The sequence below is a fragment of the Choloepus didactylus genome, chromosome 18 (genome assembly GCF_015220235.1).
Source record: "Choloepus didactylus isolate mChoDid1 chromosome 18, mChoDid1.pri, whole genome shotgun sequence".
Lineage (NCBI taxonomy): Eukaryota > Metazoa > Chordata > Mammalia > Pilosa > Megalonychidae > Choloepus > Choloepus didactylus.
In genome coordinates, this window is record NC_051324.1 from 10670640 (window position 1) to 10691343 (window position 20704).

A 20704-nucleotide genomic window follows, 5' to 3' on the forward strand; every position below is an offset into this window, starting at 1 on the left:
TGTTCAAATTTCCCTTGTACAGTAAAACTATTGAGGTGACAGTCATACCCCGCCACCTCCCCCATGGCAATATTAACTTCCTGATCCCCAGAAGGAGGGATTAGAAAAATCAGGAAGGAGCTGGGAACTGCAGCACCAGAGAGATGACTTAGCCTCTGGTGGACAAAGCAACCATCTTGGCTGGTGACTGAGGTGGCCAACTGGTGCCCAAGGGTGGCTCTGATCTAAAGAATCTGAGCTGGAAGGGAAGTGAGGCCAACACCCAATTGTGCACTAAAGAGCAGGAAGAGGTATAAGCTGGTCACTATGGAAACAGCAGCAGTTGCTAAGTCCCGCTGTCAGCTAGGCCAGTCAGTAGGCTGCCATTTTGGTCACTAAGAAGGGAGCTGTGTTGAGAGTGAAGGGGGTAGGAAATGGAGGATCTGACGAACGAGACAGCCATCTGGGTTACTAGGGGAGGCACGTGGGTTCTGGGGTAGTCCTGCTGATAAACAGAGATTATACTGGGCTATGGGAAGGGAAGCACAAGACAAACTGGGCCTGCCACAGCAGAATGGCAGTCATCTTAGCTGTCCTAAAAGCAGCACAGAACACAAGGGAAGGGAGATCCGGGGAAGTGCCACTGAATGCTAGGAAAGTCCTCCTCGGTCCTCTATCTTCTTACAGTCAGTAAGTTCCAGCTTCCTCCTGAAACGGAAAGTTCTTCCTGCCCCCCTTCTCCACATAGTAAGAACCGTCCGCCTCGCACTCCCACTCCCACCCACCCACCCAGACTAAGCCACTTCAAGTTCCAGCCGGACCACTTCCAATTTCAGAAGTGCGACTTCCTGTCCTGGATGAAGGCACTTCCAGTTGCTGCTGCACTGCTGCTGCCACTTCCCAGGCCATTTCTGTCCAGGCCTGGTCGCTTCTTGTCTGGAGCAAGTCACTTCCTGTCCCAAGGGGTCCACTCAGCATCACGCCGAGTCCATATATGTCCCGACCGGTTCCTATCTTGCCACTGGCCACTCCTGGGCAAAACGGGACGCTTCTTCTCACAGCAGCTGTCGTGACCCAACCACCCCAATGGCTGGAGCAAGTGTGAAGAGAAGGGGGCCCTGCTGCCCATGCCTGGCACTGCGATGGAGTGCCAAGAGCCTTTCCCACAAGGCCCCCTGTTTTTTGGCAGACTGAGGGGAGTGGTTGGGAAGAGAGTTCAGAAGAGGGACCAAGAGCTGAGGGGAGAAAGGCTTTGACGACCCCACCCAGGAGATGGGAGAGGCGCAGCATAAGAAGGCAAGAGGGTGAAAGGAGATGTAGGGAGGGGGTGCTAGAAAAGAAGAACAGACCTAGAGACGGAAGAAAGAGAAAGAATACGAGAGAGAAAGAGAGAGAGAGGAGAAAAGAAGAGAAAAACAGTGAGAGGCAGAAAGGAAGAGATGCCAACCAAAAAACAGGCTGCTCCCACCCCCAGCTCTCTGGGTGAGGGGGACAAGGGTACCTGGGTCACAGTCAGAAGAGGAGGCTGAGCCTCTGCCCCTTCCCCAAAGGAATAGGACCCAGGAATGAAGACAGACAGGGGTGCACGTGCCCAAATGGAAAGGCAGGAGGTGACTCAGTGGAAGTCTTAAGGTATCCTAGAAGTGGAGATCGGGGGCATAGCCAGGAGAAACAAAGGAGGTGGAGGGGTGGAGGGGCCAAGGAAATGCTGGAGGCATCCCTCAAACCATGAATGAAATTGGAGGGAGCACCTCAAAAAGGGCTGGATCCAGGAGAGCTGGAGGGGAGGCACCCTCATACCTTGTAGTAGATGTTTGGAGGGCTCTGGGGGGGCCCATCCTGCACGATGTACACTGGATGCCCATAGTCGCCACTCACCTTCTCATAGTGGGGACAAAAGGGGGGATCCGTGGCCCCTCCGCCCCGCAGAGCTATCCCTAGCTCCCCGGGCTCTGCCTCCCGAGGTCCCATGCCCCCCGTGCCCCCCAGGCCCAGAGACCCTCCCCTCCCAAAGGAGCCAGGACCAGGGTGGCGACTCTCCGAAGGCTTGGCCCGCCGTCTCCGCCAGCACATGGCACCCCCAGCCCCTGCCACGCCCAGCAAGAGCAGCGCCAGCCCCCCCGCTGCCCCGGCCACTGCGGGCATGCTGGGAGGGGGCAGGGGGCCTTCAGCACCCCGGGAGGTTGCATTGCTGGTGGGGTCACCTGGCAGGGAAGGGGTGAAGGAGGAAAGAGGGGGGGCGCTGAAGGAGCCACCGGGGTATCTGGACACCCAGCCCTGGGAGTCCCCACAGGCTTCCCCACCGGTGCCCAGAACCCTTGGGGACCCCCACCATCCCTGCCCCCCAAACCTTGCTCAGAATCCAGGTGTCCAGCCCTGCGGCTCCCCGCCACGTCATCCTCCCCACTTCCCTGTCAGTGCTGATTGAAGCACTGACTTAGCTAATTAGTTCTAATTGAGCCTTTTCCTCATTTGGCTTCCATTCCCCTCCCACCTTCCCTTCCTCTCCTCTTCTCTTTCCTGTATGGCAGCCCCCAAAACCAAAGAGGGAGGGGAGAGGGTGAAGACAGGGGGCAGCTGGGGTCCAAGAGCAGAGGAGGCTGGGGAAGGCAGGAGGCTGGACCCTGGCTCCTACCTGGCACGTTCTCCTTCCCGGGTTCCAGGCTGTGGACTGCCCCTCGGTCTCTCTCCATAGGCATTTCGGACACGGGTTTTCGGGGGGCGGCCCCTCCTCGGGGACCTGGAGAAGGGGCAGACCCAAGAGAGGGGCTGAGATAGCTGCCACCGACCATGATGGCACTGTCCCAGCTCCCTTGGCTCCCCCCAGCCCCACTCACTTTGTCCCACTCTAAGAAGAACCTTCATGCCCCTGGTCAGGCACACGCCGCCCTGCAAGCTCTCCAGGCCTTCCCGGGTCCCGTCCGACGTAGCTGGGAGGAAAAAGCCAGAGGGAAAAGTCACCTCCAGAGTCGAGCCCCTCTTCTGTCCCCATGCCCTGGCCTGAGGGCCCAGGGATCTCCCTCTTGGCTCTAGTGGTCCCCTCCCTCATCTGCCCTCGATCCCATGGGCTCTTCCCCGCCATTGCCTGTTCCGTGCCCATCAATACCAATTATGTAGTAATCGTGGTGTGAGCGGAACTCATGGCCCCAGAGGTTGGGGCTGTACTCCTGGAACTTGATGGTGAAGCGGAGATCCAGGTCTGGCCGGTCACAAGTGAGGAGGAGGTTTGGGGCAGGGGGTGCTTCACAACGCCGGCCCTGGGCACCCCCTACCAGGTAGAGCTTGTAGAACTCATAATTGGGAGAGGAGTGGGGGCCGGGAGGCCGGGCCCGGGGGCAGAGCAGGTCCAGCCGGTCCCCGATCTGAGGGTAGAGCACATAACCTCCCTCTGCCTGGAACCTACGGGGAGGAGGACAATTAGGAGGAGGCATCACAGGGCTGGTGCCCAGAACCTTCCCTCCCCACCTTCCTCCAGGACTAGCAATTCTCAGCCGGCTCCTGCCTGCCTTTGTCTCGGTGGAAAGTCTGCTCTTTACAGAACTGGCACCCAGGGCCCTGCGAGCTCACTTTGGAAACAGCAGGACGCCAAGCTCAGAGGTCTCCTGCCCCTCAGTGTGCCCAAATGCACTCTTCAGCCCGCCCTCACCACATGCACACTGCCATCGCTCGCTCCATCACCGGCCCTGTTGCCATGGCAACAAGATGCCAGTTACCAAGGAGCTGGCCTCTCTGGAACCACACAGCCCACCCCTCCCAGGTGATTTCACTGTTCCACGGCCGTCAACCATGGGGACAGAGGCCCCCTCCTCCAGGCCACCACTGAATTTCAGGGCTAAAGGGATGGGGCAGGGTGGGGGGAGGTAGAGGGTGATCCAGGTCAGCATCCGAAGTTAGCCAGGCAATGTGACAGGAGGGGAATGCCTGGTCTGGAAATGGCCCTAACTGGGGCTACTGGGCACCAGGGTAGGTAGACCAGCTGCCCAGGTCATTGCCCTGTTGGGTCCACCCACCTGGGGCCTCAGACTTCCTAGGGCAAACGTTCTATAACTTTGGAATTGAAGGAGTTGACTTCTCTGATCACAACCAACACAAGCCTCCCTCGGCCCAGACATCCACCAGCAGCCCCTCCCCGTACACTGACAGCTAACAGTCTCAGAACCGGGCCCCGGGGGGCTGCTGCTCTGTCCTCCCAAACCCCCAAATGGCCCACTCCCTCCCACCCAGTGCCCAAAAGAGCCTGCAGAACCCCCTGACTCCTTTTTTTACCCAACCCTATCAGAACAAACCTAACTTACAACCTCAGACTACACCTGATACTCAGACGGCAGCTGGGTGTTGGCAGGTAGGGAGGGGGCTGAGACCCTGGGATTATACCCAAAGTGATCTGGGAAGGAGGAATGCCGGGACTGGGAGAGGTGAGGGAGGCTGTGATGTAAAGAGAGAAGAAACAATAATCCTAGCTCCCCTTTACTGACAACACCTTACCTCAAATCCTCATAAAAGCTGTAGGAATTGGGGATACAAACTCAGAAAGGTTAAGTGACACGCCCAAGGCCCACAGCTGAAAGCAGCAGAGCTAGGATTAAACCTGGGATTCGATGAATTCCAAAGCCCACCCTCTTCCCAGGGCCTCGCACAGCCTCCCCAGAGAAGTGGGAAGTTTTTCAAAACGCAGAACTCTTGCTGGCGGGGAGCGGGATCTGCAAGGAAGCAAGACCTCTCAAAGGTCCTGTCCACCCAGTGTGGCTTGAAGTTTCATCTGACCCCTGGCCTCTTTTCAGAGCAAAGCAAGCATGCCCCGGAGCAGAGGGGTCTGATGGAAGAGTTTGCAGCACAGATGGGGGAAGGGGCCAGGGGTCCTCAGGGCTTCAGATGCAACAGGGAAAGAAGGAGGCTTTGGGGTGGGGGTGGGGCTCAAAGTTTCCTCTAGAAAAAGTCCCCAAGCCAGGGAGGCAAAAATATCTTCTGGCTGGGAGGCTACTGAGCCAAGGGTTTGCTGTGGGCAAGAGTTGGGATATAGACTATTTAGAAGGATCAGGGAACCTCAGGAAAATTGTCCCCAGAGCCCCCATACTGAGCCCCCTTCCCACTGGTCTCCAACACTGAGTCCTTTCTGGGGAGAGAGGCACCCTGCCCTGCCCTTCCCTTCAGCTCCTCAGCCAGCACCTACTCAGCTGTTCTCTCCTGAGAGCTGACATTAACCAGGCTCCCTCCAAGCCCAGCCCCCGGCTTGTCTCCCACAAATCCAAACCACCACTCCACCATCCTCCACTACCCACGAATGTTCTCATCCTGGCCCCTTTGGGTCTCTCAAACTCCTGACACCTCGCTGTCATCACTCACATCCAGCTCAGTGTGGGACCCAGGAGTCTGCCTTCCCAGCCCCAAGATCATCCGGGTCTAGTAACCGATCAACTCCCATCAGAGAACCAGCACTCTCCCTCCCGCCTCCTCTCTGTGATGGGAGCCGGTCGTTCAAAGTCCCCAAGGCTCCCACTCCCCTGCCCCTGGGGTGTGGGATCTCCCCAGCCCCAGGCCGCTCACCTCTTATTCGCCGAGTTCCAGTAGACAGGCTCCAGGCTGAGCCCAGACACTATCCCCAAAAAGCCGAGCAGCAGCAGGGTCCCTCCTTGCACAACGCCTGGCCCAGAAAGGGGGGCCCCCATGACCCCGCGAAGGCCTGGGGTTGGGGGCGAGGCACCAACTCCCCCAAAGTCGCTCACCCTTTGGGGTGACTGCCTCGGCTCCCCTGGCTACCGAGCCCCGATCACCCCCGTGGCTGACGCCCCGAAAGCTCCCACCCGGACCCCCTTCCTGCTCTGCCTGCGCCCCTGCTACAGAGCGCGCAGCCCCGCAAGAGCCCTTCCCGGGGCCGTCTGCAGGCGCCCTGCGCCCCCCGGCCCACGCTCCAGCACCCCGGGATTTTGTGCGGGGCCCTAAGTGGGGGACTGGGGGAGCCGGGGGCCGGGAGGGGGCGGCATGGGGCGCCGGACGCGGGAGGGAGGAAGGGGGAGCCGAGCTGAAGCCCCAGCCTCGCCGGGATTGAGGGCAGCGGGCTAAGGGAGGAAACCAGTCCCGAGTCCAGGAGGGGGGAGTTAAAGGAGCGGCGGGGAGGGGGAGAGGATGGTGGAAGGAAAAACCGGAGCTGGAGCTGGCGGCGGAGCGGGCGGCGGCTCCCGCAGCCCACGCCCCCCGCACCTCCCTCACCTCGCGCACCGCCCGCCCGCGCCGGCCGCCGCCTGGCCCTGCGGCCCCGCCTCACGCCCCAGCGCCTTCCCTCACGCCCCCTTTGTCCCGCCCGCTGTCCCTCTCGGTCCCTGCCTCGGCCCGGCTCCCCTCCTGCCCTCCGATCGCCCTAGCGCGTGGAATCCCCCCTCTGACACCCTGGAAGGCTCTCGCCCCCTCCACCCGAGGAACTGAGCCCCTTTCGCTCCCGCAGCCTCCCGGGTCCCCAAACATCCCCGCGGCTCGGGAGAGGACAACCTTGAGAGCTTCGCACGCCACCCAGCGCCGCGGAGTTGACTGTCACGCCCACCTGCGCGGGGTGGGCGGGGCTCAGCCGACAGCCCCACCGGAGCGAAGGGGAAACTAAGGCTCCGGGAGGCCCGGGGGCTGGCCTGAGGTCACACGTCGGGGATAGAGCCCGAAACCAAACCCAGGCTGCTGGGCTCCTGCCCCTGGTGGGAGGGGGGGCCCTTCACTGTCACCCGAGGATTGGGTGGAAGGCAAGAGAGTCGGGGGTGAACGTGGGCCCTGCCTGGAGGGCCGGGAAAGGAAAAGGAGGACCTCCGCCCCCCCCCCCCGCAGCCTCACTCTGCGGGAAGGGCTGTTTCCAATTATCCTGGGGGAAGGGAGGAGGCCTGGCCTTGCCGGGTGTAGGAGCCCTGCTTTCAGCACCTCCGGGCAGAGGTGACATTCCTCCCCTCCCCTCTCGGGCCTCCAGTCCCAAACCGCACCGCCTGTGGACTGTATCTTTTCAAAGCCCACCCCCGCCCCACCCCCGGGTTTGGCAAGGGGTGCGTGTGTGTCCCGGGGGATGGGGGGGGTCGCTGCTCTAAATAACACACGCACCCCCCCACCGCCCGAAGACAAGAGCAGGCAGAAATGAGAAAGAGGGAGGGCAGCGACGACAGCTGCGGAGGGAGCTAGACCCTGACTTGTCCCGAATCTAACAGGAACACTGAGTGCGACGTCTGTATTTTTCAGCACCTTTACTCATTCAGGTGTGTCCTTGACTCTGGCTACCCTCAGCCTCTTGGGGAGTCCAGGGGAGGGAGGTGATGCGAGTGCACTCCTTCCCCCAGGGCTTAGGGGTGGGCCCTCTGCAGCTGGACGGCGGTAGTGTGGGAGCGAGGAAGCGGGCGACTTGTCTGTCACCGTCTGCAGTCTCACACAGTCACACCCAGCAGTCTGACACAGCGAGCGCAGCCACGCTCGCCCTGACCCCTGCAGCCCCCACCTTGGGAGTGAGATTTCAAACAGGTCTCCACCCCTCACGTCAGTTTACCAAGTTGCTTAGCAACCAACCAGTCAATGGCATGAAACCCCACCCCTACCACGTGACTTCACACCAAGCCCAGCCGCCCCATTGGCTCCCGCGAGCCCCGCCTCTCAACCCCTGGTTTCAGGAACAATATGCCAGAGGCCGGTACCGCTGGACAGGGGAGCCCACCAGCCCCCTCCCCTGCAACATCTGCCTCCCCAAATACACACAGACTCTATTATCATATAAAACCTTTTTATATAAACTCGCCCCCACCTCCCTCTGTCCCTCCCTGCCCCTTCTCGCCCTGATGGTCGTCCGGGATGCCGGTGTCTGGGTCCCCTCCACACCACCAGAGCTGGAGACGACATTCATGGTGGACGTGGCGCATGGAGAGCAGGGGAAGGTCTAGTTCCTGTTCCCCCTCATCCCCACTCTCTGTGGGTTCTGGAAACATCCGCTGACCAGAGGCAGTGGCCAGCAGAGGCAAGCTAGGGTGCAGGCTGGAAGGAGAGTCGGGACAGGGTCTGTCATGAGAAGCTTGCTCATCTCCCTCCCCAACTCAAGCCCCAAGACTGTGGAACTGAACTGCTGACCTCGCTCCGTTGGTACAGTCCTTCTGGGGCAGAAAACTCAGCACAGGCTCCAGCTTCCCCTCATCCCCGGCTCCACTGGTGTCCCACACAGAGACGACCCCGCCAGTGCTTCCACTCACTAGGAACTGCCCCGTCCTGCGAAAGAAGAGGCTTGCTGACACAGAGGCCTCACCCCTGGGGCAGGAAACTTGTCCCCCACCCAGAGCTGCGACCCTACAGCAGGCTCTGGCATCCCTCGGGGCATCAGGGCCCATGGCAGGATGGAGCCAGTCACTCACGGGTCCACATCAAAGTAGATGCGCTGATTGGTGTCCACCTCCCGACTCAGGGACCACAGTGGATGGCCAGGCTGCCGGAGATCCCAGCACAGTAGCTCAGCATCCTGCAGACACATAATGGGGCCTGGGAGGTCGCCTCCCCCAGACATCCCTGCTTTCCTCCAGGTCTACAGGCACTCCTTTAGCTGAGGTTGATCTTTTCCCACCCCTTATCCCCGAACACATGGCAGACTACATCCCCCCGCCCCTGCCCTACTGCTCCCCTAACTGGGGATCTCAGGGTGTGCCCCCCTACCTTGCGGGCTCCTGAGAAGAGGAGGTTGCCATCAGGGTGAAAGCAGAGGTGTGTGATGCCCCCTCGGTGCCCCCCCCAGCAGGGCAAGAGGAGAGCCATCGTCCCAGGCATACAGACCCAGGGAGCGGCCGTAGGAGCCGCAGGCATAGAGGGGCTGGGCCGGGCTGAAGGCTATGCAGGAAATGATGCCGCTCTGGCCCTGCTTTTTGGCTAGAGAAGGAAGGAACAAAGTGGTGGAGAGGGCAAAGGCACCTGGCACGAACCAGATCACAAATGTCCATCTCCTGTCCCAGAGCCAATAGGCTAGGACTCAAGTTTCCCCCGCCCCACTCATCACAAGCAGGACAAAGCCCTCTGCCCAGATCCTTCCAACCCCCTAAAGGACCTAAGTGCCCAAGGCCTGCTTCCTCCCTCTTAAACCTCAGTTCTTCCTTGAAGGGACGGACAGCTGAAGCTTACAGGAAAATGGAATCAGCATCACCTCAAATTTCCAGAGATGCTAAGACTTTGGAGACCAAAAATACACAGCAGACAGGGTATGGGCTTAGGAGTGAACCAGCTCTTCTATGAGCTGGCAAGAATGGGGAAAGTTTCTTTCCTTCTCTGAAGTCTGTTTTTTTCTCCTCTGCAGCTAGGCATGGAATTGCCTCCCAGTGCTGTACTGAGGAAGAAGTGAAACCCTACACGTGGGGAACCTGGCTCACAGAAAGCAGGAAGTGGTCCCGTTCCCTTCTCTCCTCCCCTGGACAGAGATGCTCACCGAACGTGGAGCGGACCTCGCAGTCGCGGCCAGGCCGAGACGTACAGAAGATGCGCACAGTGCGGTTGAAGCCACAGAAGAGCTGGGAGCCATCCAGGGAGAAGCAGAGCGAGTGGGCTGCTGTCAGCTCATCCTGGGGGCAAGAGGAGGCTGAAAACAGCTACCAAGGCCTCCGCTGGCCTCAAGAAAGGAAGCTGGGCCAGGAGGAGAGCTGGGGCGGAGGAGCTCAGAGGCCGTACCAAGTGGTTGTAGGCGCGAAAGGAAGCCCGGAGCTCTCCAGTGAAGGCATCCCAGATGTGAATCGGGTTCTCTCGGCTGCTACTGGCCACGCTGAGAGAGACATGGACACTGAGGCTCCCACACTGTCAAAGGAAGGGGAGGAAGCCAACGGAAGGGCACGCCGGGCTTTCCCCCTCCCGAGTGAGGCTGCCCCCCTAACTTTCTCTCGGAAGAGAGCTCTCTTGAAACCAGGGGGTGGGGATCAAAGAACATCACTTACTAGGAGGTCTCTGGCTGGGCTGAAGACATCAGCGAGTACCAGCAGTAATCATAGATGGTGTCACCTTCCGCCATTCTAAGGACGGGAACCTGCATGGAAATGGGGGTGTTGGGGTCACTCAGCGGGGAGGAGTCAGAGACATGTGTCTCTGGCCGTTTTAGGCAGAGAGGCAGACCATCTGTAGGCACTTACCCAGGAGGAGAAGGAAGGGGCAGCAAATATAAAGGAGAGAATCCTCATCTCAATATACCGGGGTCATATCAGACTTTAATGTCAGATTTAGGCCCCCAAATCCATGCAGATTTATCCTATGTCTTTTTAAACACTTTGAAGGAAACAGCTAACATCCCAACCCAGAAACTAACATCAACGAGGTGCCATTTGAACCTTTAACAAGAATTATATTTTAAAAAAGAAACAAAGTAAATTTAAAATTCAAAGCAAAAAGCAACCCTGTGACCTCTCTTCCTAGCTTAACAAATAAACTATATCAAACCATTAAAAGCCCTTCCCTCTAGAACTCCTCCTCTCTTCAGAGGTAAACACTACCCTGAATTTATCATTCTTGTGCATTTATTTTGGAAGACAGTGACACAGAAAACAAACAATATGCAACATCAGCCCTCCTGTCTTTGAACTTCACATTAGTGGCTTCATACAGGACGTAGCCCTCTGTGATTGTCCTTGAGACCCAGACACGCTGATCCATTTAGCTCTGAGTCCTGCGTTTTCACTGCTGCCCAATACTCCACGGCACGAACGCAGCCAGACTGACTTACCCTTCTCCCGCTGACAGTCACTTTTGTTCTATTTTTACGCTGTGCGTTTTAACATTCTGGTACACATGTGGGAGGGCTTTCTCTACAGCTTCTGCTAAAGAGTGAAATTACTCGGCTGTCTGGTGTGTGCTTTGCCAATTTTGCTAGATAATGTCAAATTTGTCTCCCAAGTGCTTATCCCAATTTACCCTCCCACTGGCAGAGTGTAAGAAGGCCTCATGCTCTGTGGCTCTTGGTGTAGCCAGGCTTTTAAATTGTCCTCAACTTGGAGGATCAGAGATGGTATTTCACAATGGTATGAATTTGCATTGCCATCATTACTAGTGGGGTTAAACATATTTCTATGTGTTGATTAGCTATTTAGTACACCTTTTCATAATTCTTGTCCATTTTTCTACTAGGTTGTCTTTTCTGTACTGGTTTGTAGAAATCTTGAAATTGTCTGGCTATCAACTCTGTCAAGAATTTGCTAGACCTCAGGTGGTGTCACCGACCCATATACACTCTGTATGCTTTTTACCTAGCTAGTAACCTAAATAAAACTGAATCTCAACATACATGTATCTCCAACTGCCTGGTGGATGGCTGCCCTCGGACGGCCATGGTGAACTCAGCCTCTTCCGCCCTCAAACCTGCGGCTCCTGCTGGGCTCCACACCCAACTCTCAAGCCTGAACCTGAGACCTGGCCTTGACTTCCATTATTCTTCACTTCCCTTCCACTCCTGGTGCAACCACATCTTGCCCATTCTACCTCCCGGGTTTCTCCTGAATCTGCCCACTCCTCAGATCCTGCTGGCAGGTCACAGCCTTCCTGCCAGCATCTCTCCAACACTTCCCATGTTCTCCGAGCCTCTCTGCACCCACACTCCACCTGCCTGTCCATTCTCCACACTGCAGCCACACCGAGGTCCTGGGGACCTTGTTAACGCTGAGATCTGGACAGCGGCCCTGTTCTGCTTAACACATTTCAGTGCCTGCACATAATCCTGGGTATAAGAGTCAATCTCCTTATAGAGCTTTCCATTACCAAGCCCCTAATCCCCATCCACTTCCCGAGGCTCATCTCTCTCTACTCACTTCCTTAATATTTCTATAACTCACCCTTTTGATGCTCTCTCAGTGCCAACTCACCACACTCGCAACCTGCAGGCTTTCCCACAAACTAGTCTCTGAGTCTGGAATGTTCTTCCTTCACCTCCCCCAACAATTCTTCCTGGTTAAATCCTAATCATCCTTCAGGCCTCTGAGATGCCTCTTCCTCCAGGAAGGCTTCCCCAACCCCTCCGGCTGAGCAAGGTGCCACTGCCACATGGCTTCTCTAGCCCTCTGGGCTCCTTACATGGCATCACACCTTTCTGAGAAGGCAGCAACCATGTTTGTCTTGCTATTTTGCAACACTAGTGTACAACCAACAATTTTTTAATGAACAACGGAGACAAAAGACTGTTTCGGTACTCAAAGACCCAAAATAATAGTACCTCGAATTAACATAGAGGCAGCAGAGCAGAGAGAAGTGGAAGGATTAGAAAGATTAGGTGGGCCAAATGTTAGATGATCTCACTTATATGAAATAACTAGAATATGCAAATTCGTGGAGACAGAAAGCAGATTACAGGGTACGGGGTGGGGGTCGGGCTAGGGAATGGAAAGTTAATACCTAACGAGTAGAATTTCTGTCTGGGGTGATGGTGGTACAACATTGTGAATGTACTTAACACCAGTGACAGTAGTTAAAATGGGAAATTTCATGTTTTAATAATGTTAACACAACAAAAATTTTAAAATAAAAGAAAAAAAAAGAAAGATTAGGTGGTCTAGATGGAATTTGGTAATTAACCGGATGTGGGGGCTCTAGGAAAAGGAAGATTAAAGGATGAGGCCCTGGCTTCCGGTTTGGATACCTAAGGACACCGAGCTGATGGAAGGACTTGGGGTGCATTTTAGTGGACGAGGGAGAATCCGAGGGTAGAAGCCTCAAAGGAAAAGCTTTTACAAAGGAGAAGGAACAGTTGTCTGGATACAGCATTTGGGAATGAGGGCAGGCCCCTACTCCGACCTGAACTCCGCAGGGCACAGAAGGATGGAAAGTCTCCACTGGAAAGGGCTGGAGGGGAAGGGAAGGCATCAGGCAAGGGCCGCACGGTAGGAGAATATGCAAGGAAGAAGCTCAAGAGTCAGGAACAGGAGTTCCAGAACACTCTGTGAAGGCAGAGAAGGGAGGAAAGGAGTTGGGCAACTATTCCAGGGAGAAGCAGCACACAGGTGTATAGAAATACCCCCTGAAATGTCCTCCCCCAATTTCCCCATCTTTATAATTTCTATCCATTTCCCAATATTAAATTTGCAGACATTAAAAATGAAAATGTCTAATGAGTGAGGCTGTGATAAAACTGGCATGCTCATACATTGGTAACAGCAGTAAAAAAAAACCTGCACAAAAATTTTTTAAAACAAATTGATTATCTGTAACACAATACATTAAAAAAAAAAATCAATACTATCCGTCCTAGGGTATTTCTTACTTACAAAACTTCTCTAAGAAACGAATCTCCCCTTGAAATACAAGAAGAAGTTCATTGAAAAATAATGTATGATATAAACAAACAACAACCTGGAAACAACCCAAATGTCAAAAGCAGGGGAAGAGATAAGAAAATTCTTGTAGGCATTCAACGTAATATCATATACCATTAAACATGGTAAATATGAAGAGTGGAATACCGTGAAAAACATTTTAGGAGATGATGGTTCAAGACAAAAAGCAGTATAAAAAACCATCTACTATTTGATTACAACCTCTTACAAAGCCTTAATACTTGGAGCTTCAAAAGGCTGTAGAGAAATTTAAAAGGGCTGACTTTGTAGAGTGCTAGGGAATGACTCTTTTCCTTTGTAACATTCCCATTTCTTTTAAATGAGTTTCTGTAGAAAATGCTCACCCTCCCACGTTTCCCGAGTCGCCTTGCCTGAAAAAACCTCTCTGCTGCTGAGCTCTTTCTGGGCAGCTACTCACACCCACCTGGCCCCAACTTAACCCCTGGGTCCCAGGCCCAGGGCTCCCAGTGCTACCCCCTTACCCCAAGTACTCGTTTCTGTAGGGGACTAGACCTCTGATCTTGAAGCACTGCATGGTGGGTGAGCGTTCACAACCGTCCCTGAACAGGGTGCCCTTCCTCTTTTAGTCTGCCATCAAGACCTGTACCCCCTTTGACACCTCTGGGCAAGAGAGATGTCCTGGTCTGCTGGCTTATCCACGAGTGCCATGACCTGCCCACTGCTCCACAACTCATCCGCCCCAACCCCACATTCCCCCTTGCCCTCCCAAATCCTTGAATCATGGCCACTGACATCCCTACTCTAGGACTGACATGTTCCCTTATTTCTCATTCTCTTCTCAGTGCTCCATTCACCCCTGGACTTGCCTGACCTTGGCTAACCCCTGTATACACCTCAAGGACAGGAGATGGGTGGGCATCAACCTTGTTCCCCACTGTCATTTCCCAATCTTTTCATCCCCCCAAACCCCAGCTCCTCTGCAGCTCCTGCCATCAGACTAGCTACCCCCCTTTTTGTCACCCTCCCTCATGCACTGACACTACCTCCTGGTTCATCACCTCTCTCCCCAACAGATGCTCCTGTGATCGTCCTTGGTGACTTCCACGGGGCCACTGAACCTGACGTTCTCTCTGCCTGGTACATTCTTCTCCCAGACAGCAGCGTGGCTTACTCCCTTCCTTCACATGTCTGCTCAAATGTCACCGTAATAGGGAGAGCTTCCCTGACCATACTTTTCAAAATTAGAATTCAATCCTATCCCCTGCTTTGTTTTTCCTCATGGCATTTGTTAGATATATATTTTACTTCTTTCATTTCTTCATTGAAATGAAGTCACTGCTCCCCACACTAGAATATAGGCTTCACCGTCAGGGACTTTTGTTTGTTTTGTTCTTGCCTAATCCCCAGAACCTAAAACAGTGCCTGGAATGTTCTCAACAAAAATTTGTGGAATGAATGAATCAATGAAAGAATGAATGGACACATCCAGTGCCCCGGCCTCTCTCAGTCCTTGACTTCCTCAGTACCCACAACCACAGCCTTCACTCCACCTCAGCCACCCACTCCCACGGTTGTGTCCCAGGCCTTGCTATCACCAGCAATGGTGCACCTTGATTTTAATCTCTGACTACGATCTCGGGCCCATCCAGTTCACTTGTTCTACAATTTCCACCACAACGATTATTCGGCTCCATCAAAAATATATTTACAATCCATTTCCATAGCCAGCTTAGATTCTGATCTACCATCTCGCAAGCACATCCCAGCAGACACCCTGAAGACACCCTTGTTTTTCTCTCCTAGCAAACCCTAGGCAGCCTATCTTCCCATTCCATGCCTGCATTCGACTAACACCAATGACTTCTATTGTTTTTTGAGCACTTATTATATACCAGGTACTGCTGGTTTTTTTCTTCTTTATTTTTAATGTGGTAATATATATATATAACAGCAACTTTGTTTTTAATTGGGGTTACATATACAACATAAAATTCCCCATTTTAACCACTTTCAAGTATATACTTCAATAGTGTTACATTCACAATATTGTACAGCCATCACCACCATCCATTACCAAAACATTGTCATTACCCCAAACAGAAACTCTGTACCCATTAAGCATTAAGTCCCCATCTCTTCTTCACCCACCCCCAGCCCCTGGTAACCTATAATCTACTTTCTGGCTCGACAAATTTGCTTATTCTAGATATTTCATATAAGTGGGATAATACAATATTTGTCCCTTTGTATCTGGGTTATTTCACTAAATATAATGTTTTCAAGGTTCATCCATGATATAGTGTCACAGGATAATATCTCTACTGAGGAATCTAATAATGAGGATGCTGACTCCTTCTCTCCATGCTGCTCTCATGTCTTCTGTTCTAATAGCAAAGAACCAATTATTCCTTCCGATATAGAAGCCTATTTAACAGAACTTTTACCTAAAAACACTCAAATACAATTTCCAAATTATAAAAAGTGGAAAGGCTATAGTAACTGGGACAGATGATTCATATCCTTCAAGTCCCCTATTAGAAAATTATACTGAAGGAGACGCTAAACAGTTAAAAGAACTGTGAATATTTTCAAGAAAGCAAAAAGGCCCTCTCAATCTTCTTAGATACAGATAACATGTAATCACCTAGTCCTCCGTGAAAACAGGATGGGCTGCAACTGTTACTTTAATCATAGAGAAGTCGTAAATAACGTAGCAAGGTTGAATACAGTCCTAATCAAATGTATGTTTATCAATATGATGTAATGGCTAAACTAATCATAGAATAAAATGGAAAAACTATATTAAAGTTAGAAAACAAATAATAGTAATCTCTTCTAATTTTTAGTCTTTATAAAGTAAAAGTATGTTATATAGTTCTTACAAAAATCATAGCTTAACCAGTAAAAACATTATCAGTAGAATTTTACAGGCATTCAAGTCTAAGTCTCTGATAACATGGATACCTTCCTTTGATCTTGCACCACTCATGCTTTAAGATGCTTCACTTCATGAGACATTTGTGTTCATGAAGCATCACTTAATGTAAAAATAGAATATGATTTGATTGAATGTAAACCACAAGTGTTATAAATTCTCTGTAACTGAGGCAAGGGGGAATCTCTGATCTCATGTCCAGCTACCTCTGGAGGAGCAGTGGTGGTGGTGGGGGGCTCCCAGACTTGGTAATATATCAATTTATGTTTACATTGTAAACTTGTTCCTTTTACCTTAAGTGCTCCTTTAGTAAAAATGTGGTGGATTGTTGTCTTGAGTGCTCTTTACTTTTAAACTACTGTCTATCCCTATACTCCTAAATTGAGTGGGAGGTTACTTGATGAAGCCCAAACCCATTTAATCATGACCTGGTAAGTCCTGGGCCTTTTCTAACAGAGATCATAGGTGTGAGGTATAAAGAGACGAACTCATGACAATGGCATGTATCAGAACTTCATTCCTTCTTATGGCTGAATAATATTCTATTTTATGTATAGACCACATTCTTTTTATCCATTCATCTACTGATGGGTGCTTAGATTGTTTCCACCTTTTAACTACTGTGAATAATACTGCTGTGGACATCAGTGTATAAGCATCTATTTGAGTCCCCGTTTACAATTCTTTTGGGTATATACCAGAACATATGGTAACATTTCTACGTTTAACTTTCTGAGGAACCGCCAAACTGTTTTCCACAGTAACGGCTCAATTTTACATTCCCATCAGCAATGCACAGGGCCCCAATCTGTCCACATCCTCACCAGTACTTTTTTTTCTTTCTTTAAAAAAAAAAGTATGTATCCATGTTCATGGGTATGAAGTGGTTTTTCCTTGTGGTTTTGGTTTGCCTTTCCCTAATGGCTAATGATGCAGATGTACTAATTGCCCATCTATATATCTTCTCCGGATAAACTCCACTCAAGCGCTTTGCCCAGTTTTTAATTGGGTTGTCTTTTTGTTGTTGAGTCAGGCACTGTTTGAAGCGCTCTACATTAATTCATTATTAACTCTTAATTTTCACAACTCCGTGAGGTGGGTGCTATTATCATCCTCATTTTACAAACCGAGAAGCTATAGTCGGTTATCTTGCTGGGGAAAAATGTGCAACCACGCTAACTGGTCTCGCTTTAAATGGATAACAAACTTCTAACAGGGCTGAGCAAAGAACAGCAACACCACCACATTCCTGCGTAGTTTTCACACTTTCTGCTCTTTCTTCACACACCCTTTTCCTTAAGCTGGTGACCTCGTTTTATACATCACTGAGAAAAAAGCCCAGAGCCAGAGATACCCAACTCTTCCAACAACCAAATGGCTGCTTCTGAACCTACGCTCTGCCTTTCTTCCTACTGCAAAGGATTCTGTGCCTGTGAAAGCCAAGCCCTCTAACATGGTTTAGATCTTGTCTTCATCCACTCTCTTGAGGACTTTGTTATCATCTCACTCTCTTACAACATCAATTTCTCCCTCTGTACTGGGTTGTTTCTGACCCCACAGATGTGACCCATAAACCATTCTCTGGTCCCACATTCCCTCTGGTCACCACTCCAGAGGCTCCCTTTCACAGCAAAACTTCTTCAATGAATTGCCTGTACTTAATCTTTCACCCACCCTAATCGACTTCTGCCTCCATCACTCCTCTGAAAGTGATCATGTCAAGGTCACTAATGTGTACTTGGGTCATGCCTCTGAATTCATCTGACTCCATCCAGCAGAAGCAATAGACATGACTCTCAGCCTCCGTCTTGATAATTTCTGCTGCATCCCACCTCCACATGCTGGAGAGCTCAAGGCTCTGCTTGGGCCTTCTCCTCCATCTATACTCTCTCTCCAGATTGAATCCAACCTGAAGACGGCAGATACCATCTACATGCTCTCCCACTTCTCAAAATCTATCTCCAGCACCGATCTCTCCCCTTAGCTTTACATTTCACGTTTAATGTTGCTAAAACCCGTTGATTTCAGTCTCAATACCTGTTTATATCCCTGTTTCCTCCCCTTGAGTAAACTGTACCACCATCCACCCAGTTGCAAAAACCTGGACATCACCCTTGATTGCTTCCTTCCTTGCACCTCCACATCCAATCGCTCTCTAAGACCTACAAAGTTCCTTCAAATCCACCCGAATCTCCCATCTCTCCTCACAGCACCCTAGCCCAAGCCACCCAAGCCACCACCACCTCTTGCCTGAACCGTGATAAATTCATCCTAATGGGTCTCCCTGATTTCACTCTTGCCCACCCACAATCCAGGCTCTAAACCTCAGCCATCATTTCACTCTTGTTTAAAAACCTTCCAGGGCTTCCCAAATAAACTTCAAATGCCCTACCCACAAGACCCTCCAAGACATGGCTTCTGGCTACCTCTCCATCCTCACCCCACCCCGTTCCCCCTCACTCACTTCAGTCCAGCCATACTGGCCTTCTTTCTATTCTTTGAACACACAAAGCTCTTCCCCAGCTCTGGGTCTTTGAAATTTATTGCCTCTTCCAGGAATGGTCTTTCCGGGCTCTTTGCACGACTGGTCCCTCGAGTTTCAGCTCAAATATCTCCTTTTCAGAGAGCCCCTCCCTGACCAGTGGTATCCAAAGTGGTATCTTCCAGTTATTCTCTCCTCATTCTGTTTATCTTCTTCACAGCATTTATACACAGTATTTATTATAATCTATAATGACCTTGACTACTTATTGGTTTACATGTTTGTTTGTTTTTTGTCTGTCTCCCACACAAGAAAGCAAATCAGCTCTTCAACTGTCTTGCTCACCACTTTATCCCAGCACTGAACTCCACAAAAGACATATCGGTAGTCATCCAATACACACCTGTAAATAAGTACTACCATGAGAAATCCCCTATTACCTTTTTTTTTAATATATATATATGGAAAAGACAGATTCCTGACTATAGAAGGCAGAAACATCTCTCTAAATGGCTTCAGAATTCAGGGAAGAGAACACTAGCTGTGGAAATTCATGAAGAAAAGCCCCATTCGTGAACACGAGACGTGTGGATGATATTTGGGCTACGTGGAAGGAGTTAAAGGTGCAGTGTGTGATGAAGGGGCACTTAGCCCCAACCCTCACCATTTCTGCATATTCCAGCTGCTCCTCCTGGTTATACAGCTCTGGGGGCAGATTATAAATCCTCAAGATGTTGTCAGCACTATTGGTCAAGATGCAGGAACCATCAGGGGCCCTAGAAGTAGGAAAGAGTTAGAAGGCTGGACAGACCCATTTTCCATGTGTAGGGCTTGGGCTGAGCTAACCTCTGGGTTAAATCCCCTGAGTCCTCCAGAGAAGTTCTAAGAGGGATTCTTACTCCTTCCCCAGATAACTGGGGTGCTTTCAGATGAAAATCCTGAGAGTGATTATCCCTGTCCCATTATCCTTACTTACCACTTACAGCCTTTCAAGAAGTTCTCAGGTTGGGTGCTGAACTCTGACCAGGAGCCACTGAGAAATCGAGGTAGTTGGGAGAAGCTGTAGTTCCAAGAGCTGGAAGGAAGACAGGGGGAACAAACCTGGGTTGCCAAAGTAAAGGGAAACGACCATGGAGAAGTGGGGCTGAGGACTGGTGGATAAGGTTTATCTCACTCTTCCAACCTCCTCCGATTCCAGGGTCAACTGCGATCACCACTTACATGTAGCCCTCATCCTCTGGAGCTGGTTCCATACATCCCTCATCCTCTGGAACCGGTTCCACATTTCCCTCATCCTCTGAAGCCGGTTCCGTACATCCCTCATCCTCTGGAGCCGGTTCCGTACATCCCTCATTCTCTAGAACCGGTTCCATGCAATCTTCACTCTTTGGGGCTGGTTCCTCCGATGAACCTTCCATGGCTTCTCCAGTCCCCAGCTCTGGCCCGTTCGTTTCTTCTGCAGGAAGGCTGCCACTTTCAGAAAGTTCTTGCTCCTCAATTCGAGGACTCAGCTTACCAGGAGTACCAAACCCCGTTTCCAGGGAAGTGGAGAGAGCAGCTGGGTTCCCCTCCCCCAGCTCCTGGGACACAGCTGAGCCAGCCGCGGGATCTGGGGACATCCGGGGCGGACCGTCCCCATCGGGAGGCGGTGTCATCGGCTCAGGGTTCGTATTTTTATCCGTCGGGGAAGCTGGGGGAGAGTGACGGGCTGGAGCTGGGGCCTGGACTGAAGGAAAGCAGTCCGGAGGGAACGGCCGCGTCTCCGGCGTCTTCATACTGCAGGGGAAGAGCGGCCGGCATTGGCCCCGGGCCGGGCAACCTTCTTCCCGCTGGCTACCGGCCGCCTGGCCCGCAGAGGGGCCGGGACGGCTCCAAAGTTCGCAGGGATCCGGACGCAGAACTGGAGAAACGCACCTTGCTTTCCTTCCTCTCCCGGGAGTGGGCAGAAGACCCCTGGCAGACGAGACCAACAGGCAACACACCTTAGATTGAAAACACAGCGCTCCTCACCCCGTGAGGCGCTACGCGCCACTTGCTCTCGCGGGATTTGGGCCCGCCTTC

General features: G+C 52.2%; 2 protein-coding genes across 3 annotated transcripts; both read right to left on the bottom strand.

The window, feature by feature from the left end:
- On the bottom strand, window positions 1-5722 carry EFNB3 (ephrin B3). 2 transcript variants are annotated; one of them, XR_005212773.1, is made up of 6 exons: window positions 5524-5722; window positions 3086-3378; window positions 2817-2909; window positions 2615-2719; window positions 801-2183; window positions 1-687 (listed from the first exon to the last, which is right to left on the bottom strand). XR_005212773.1 is itself a non-coding variant. In XM_037809937.1 (5 exons), exons 1-5 carry the CDS (start codon window positions 5643-5645, stop codon window positions 1774-1776), a joined length of 1023 nt encoding a protein of 340 aa, XP_037665865.1. In that variant the 5' UTR covers window positions 5646-5722; the 3' UTR covers window positions 783-1773. The 2 variants fall into 2 exon arrangements, 1 of the variants encoding a protein (XP_037665865.1); XM_037809937.1 differs by lacking the exon at window positions 1-687 and having other exon boundaries at window positions 783-2183.
- Window positions 5723-7718: 1996 nt separating this feature from the next.
- Window positions 7719-20618, bottom strand: WRAP53 (WD repeat containing antisense to TP53). The gene is given in 11 exon segments (XM_037809936.1): window positions 7719-7965; window positions 8059-8193; window positions 8337-8440; window positions 8632-8706; window positions 8708-8841; window positions 9392-9524; window positions 9631-9721; window positions 9891-9979; window positions 19308-19419; window positions 19620-19718; window positions 19865-20618. Coding segments are annotated over 11 exon segments (1773 nt in total). The 5' UTR covers window positions 20419-20618.
- Between the last annotated feature and the right edge of the window lie 86 nt (window positions 20619-20704).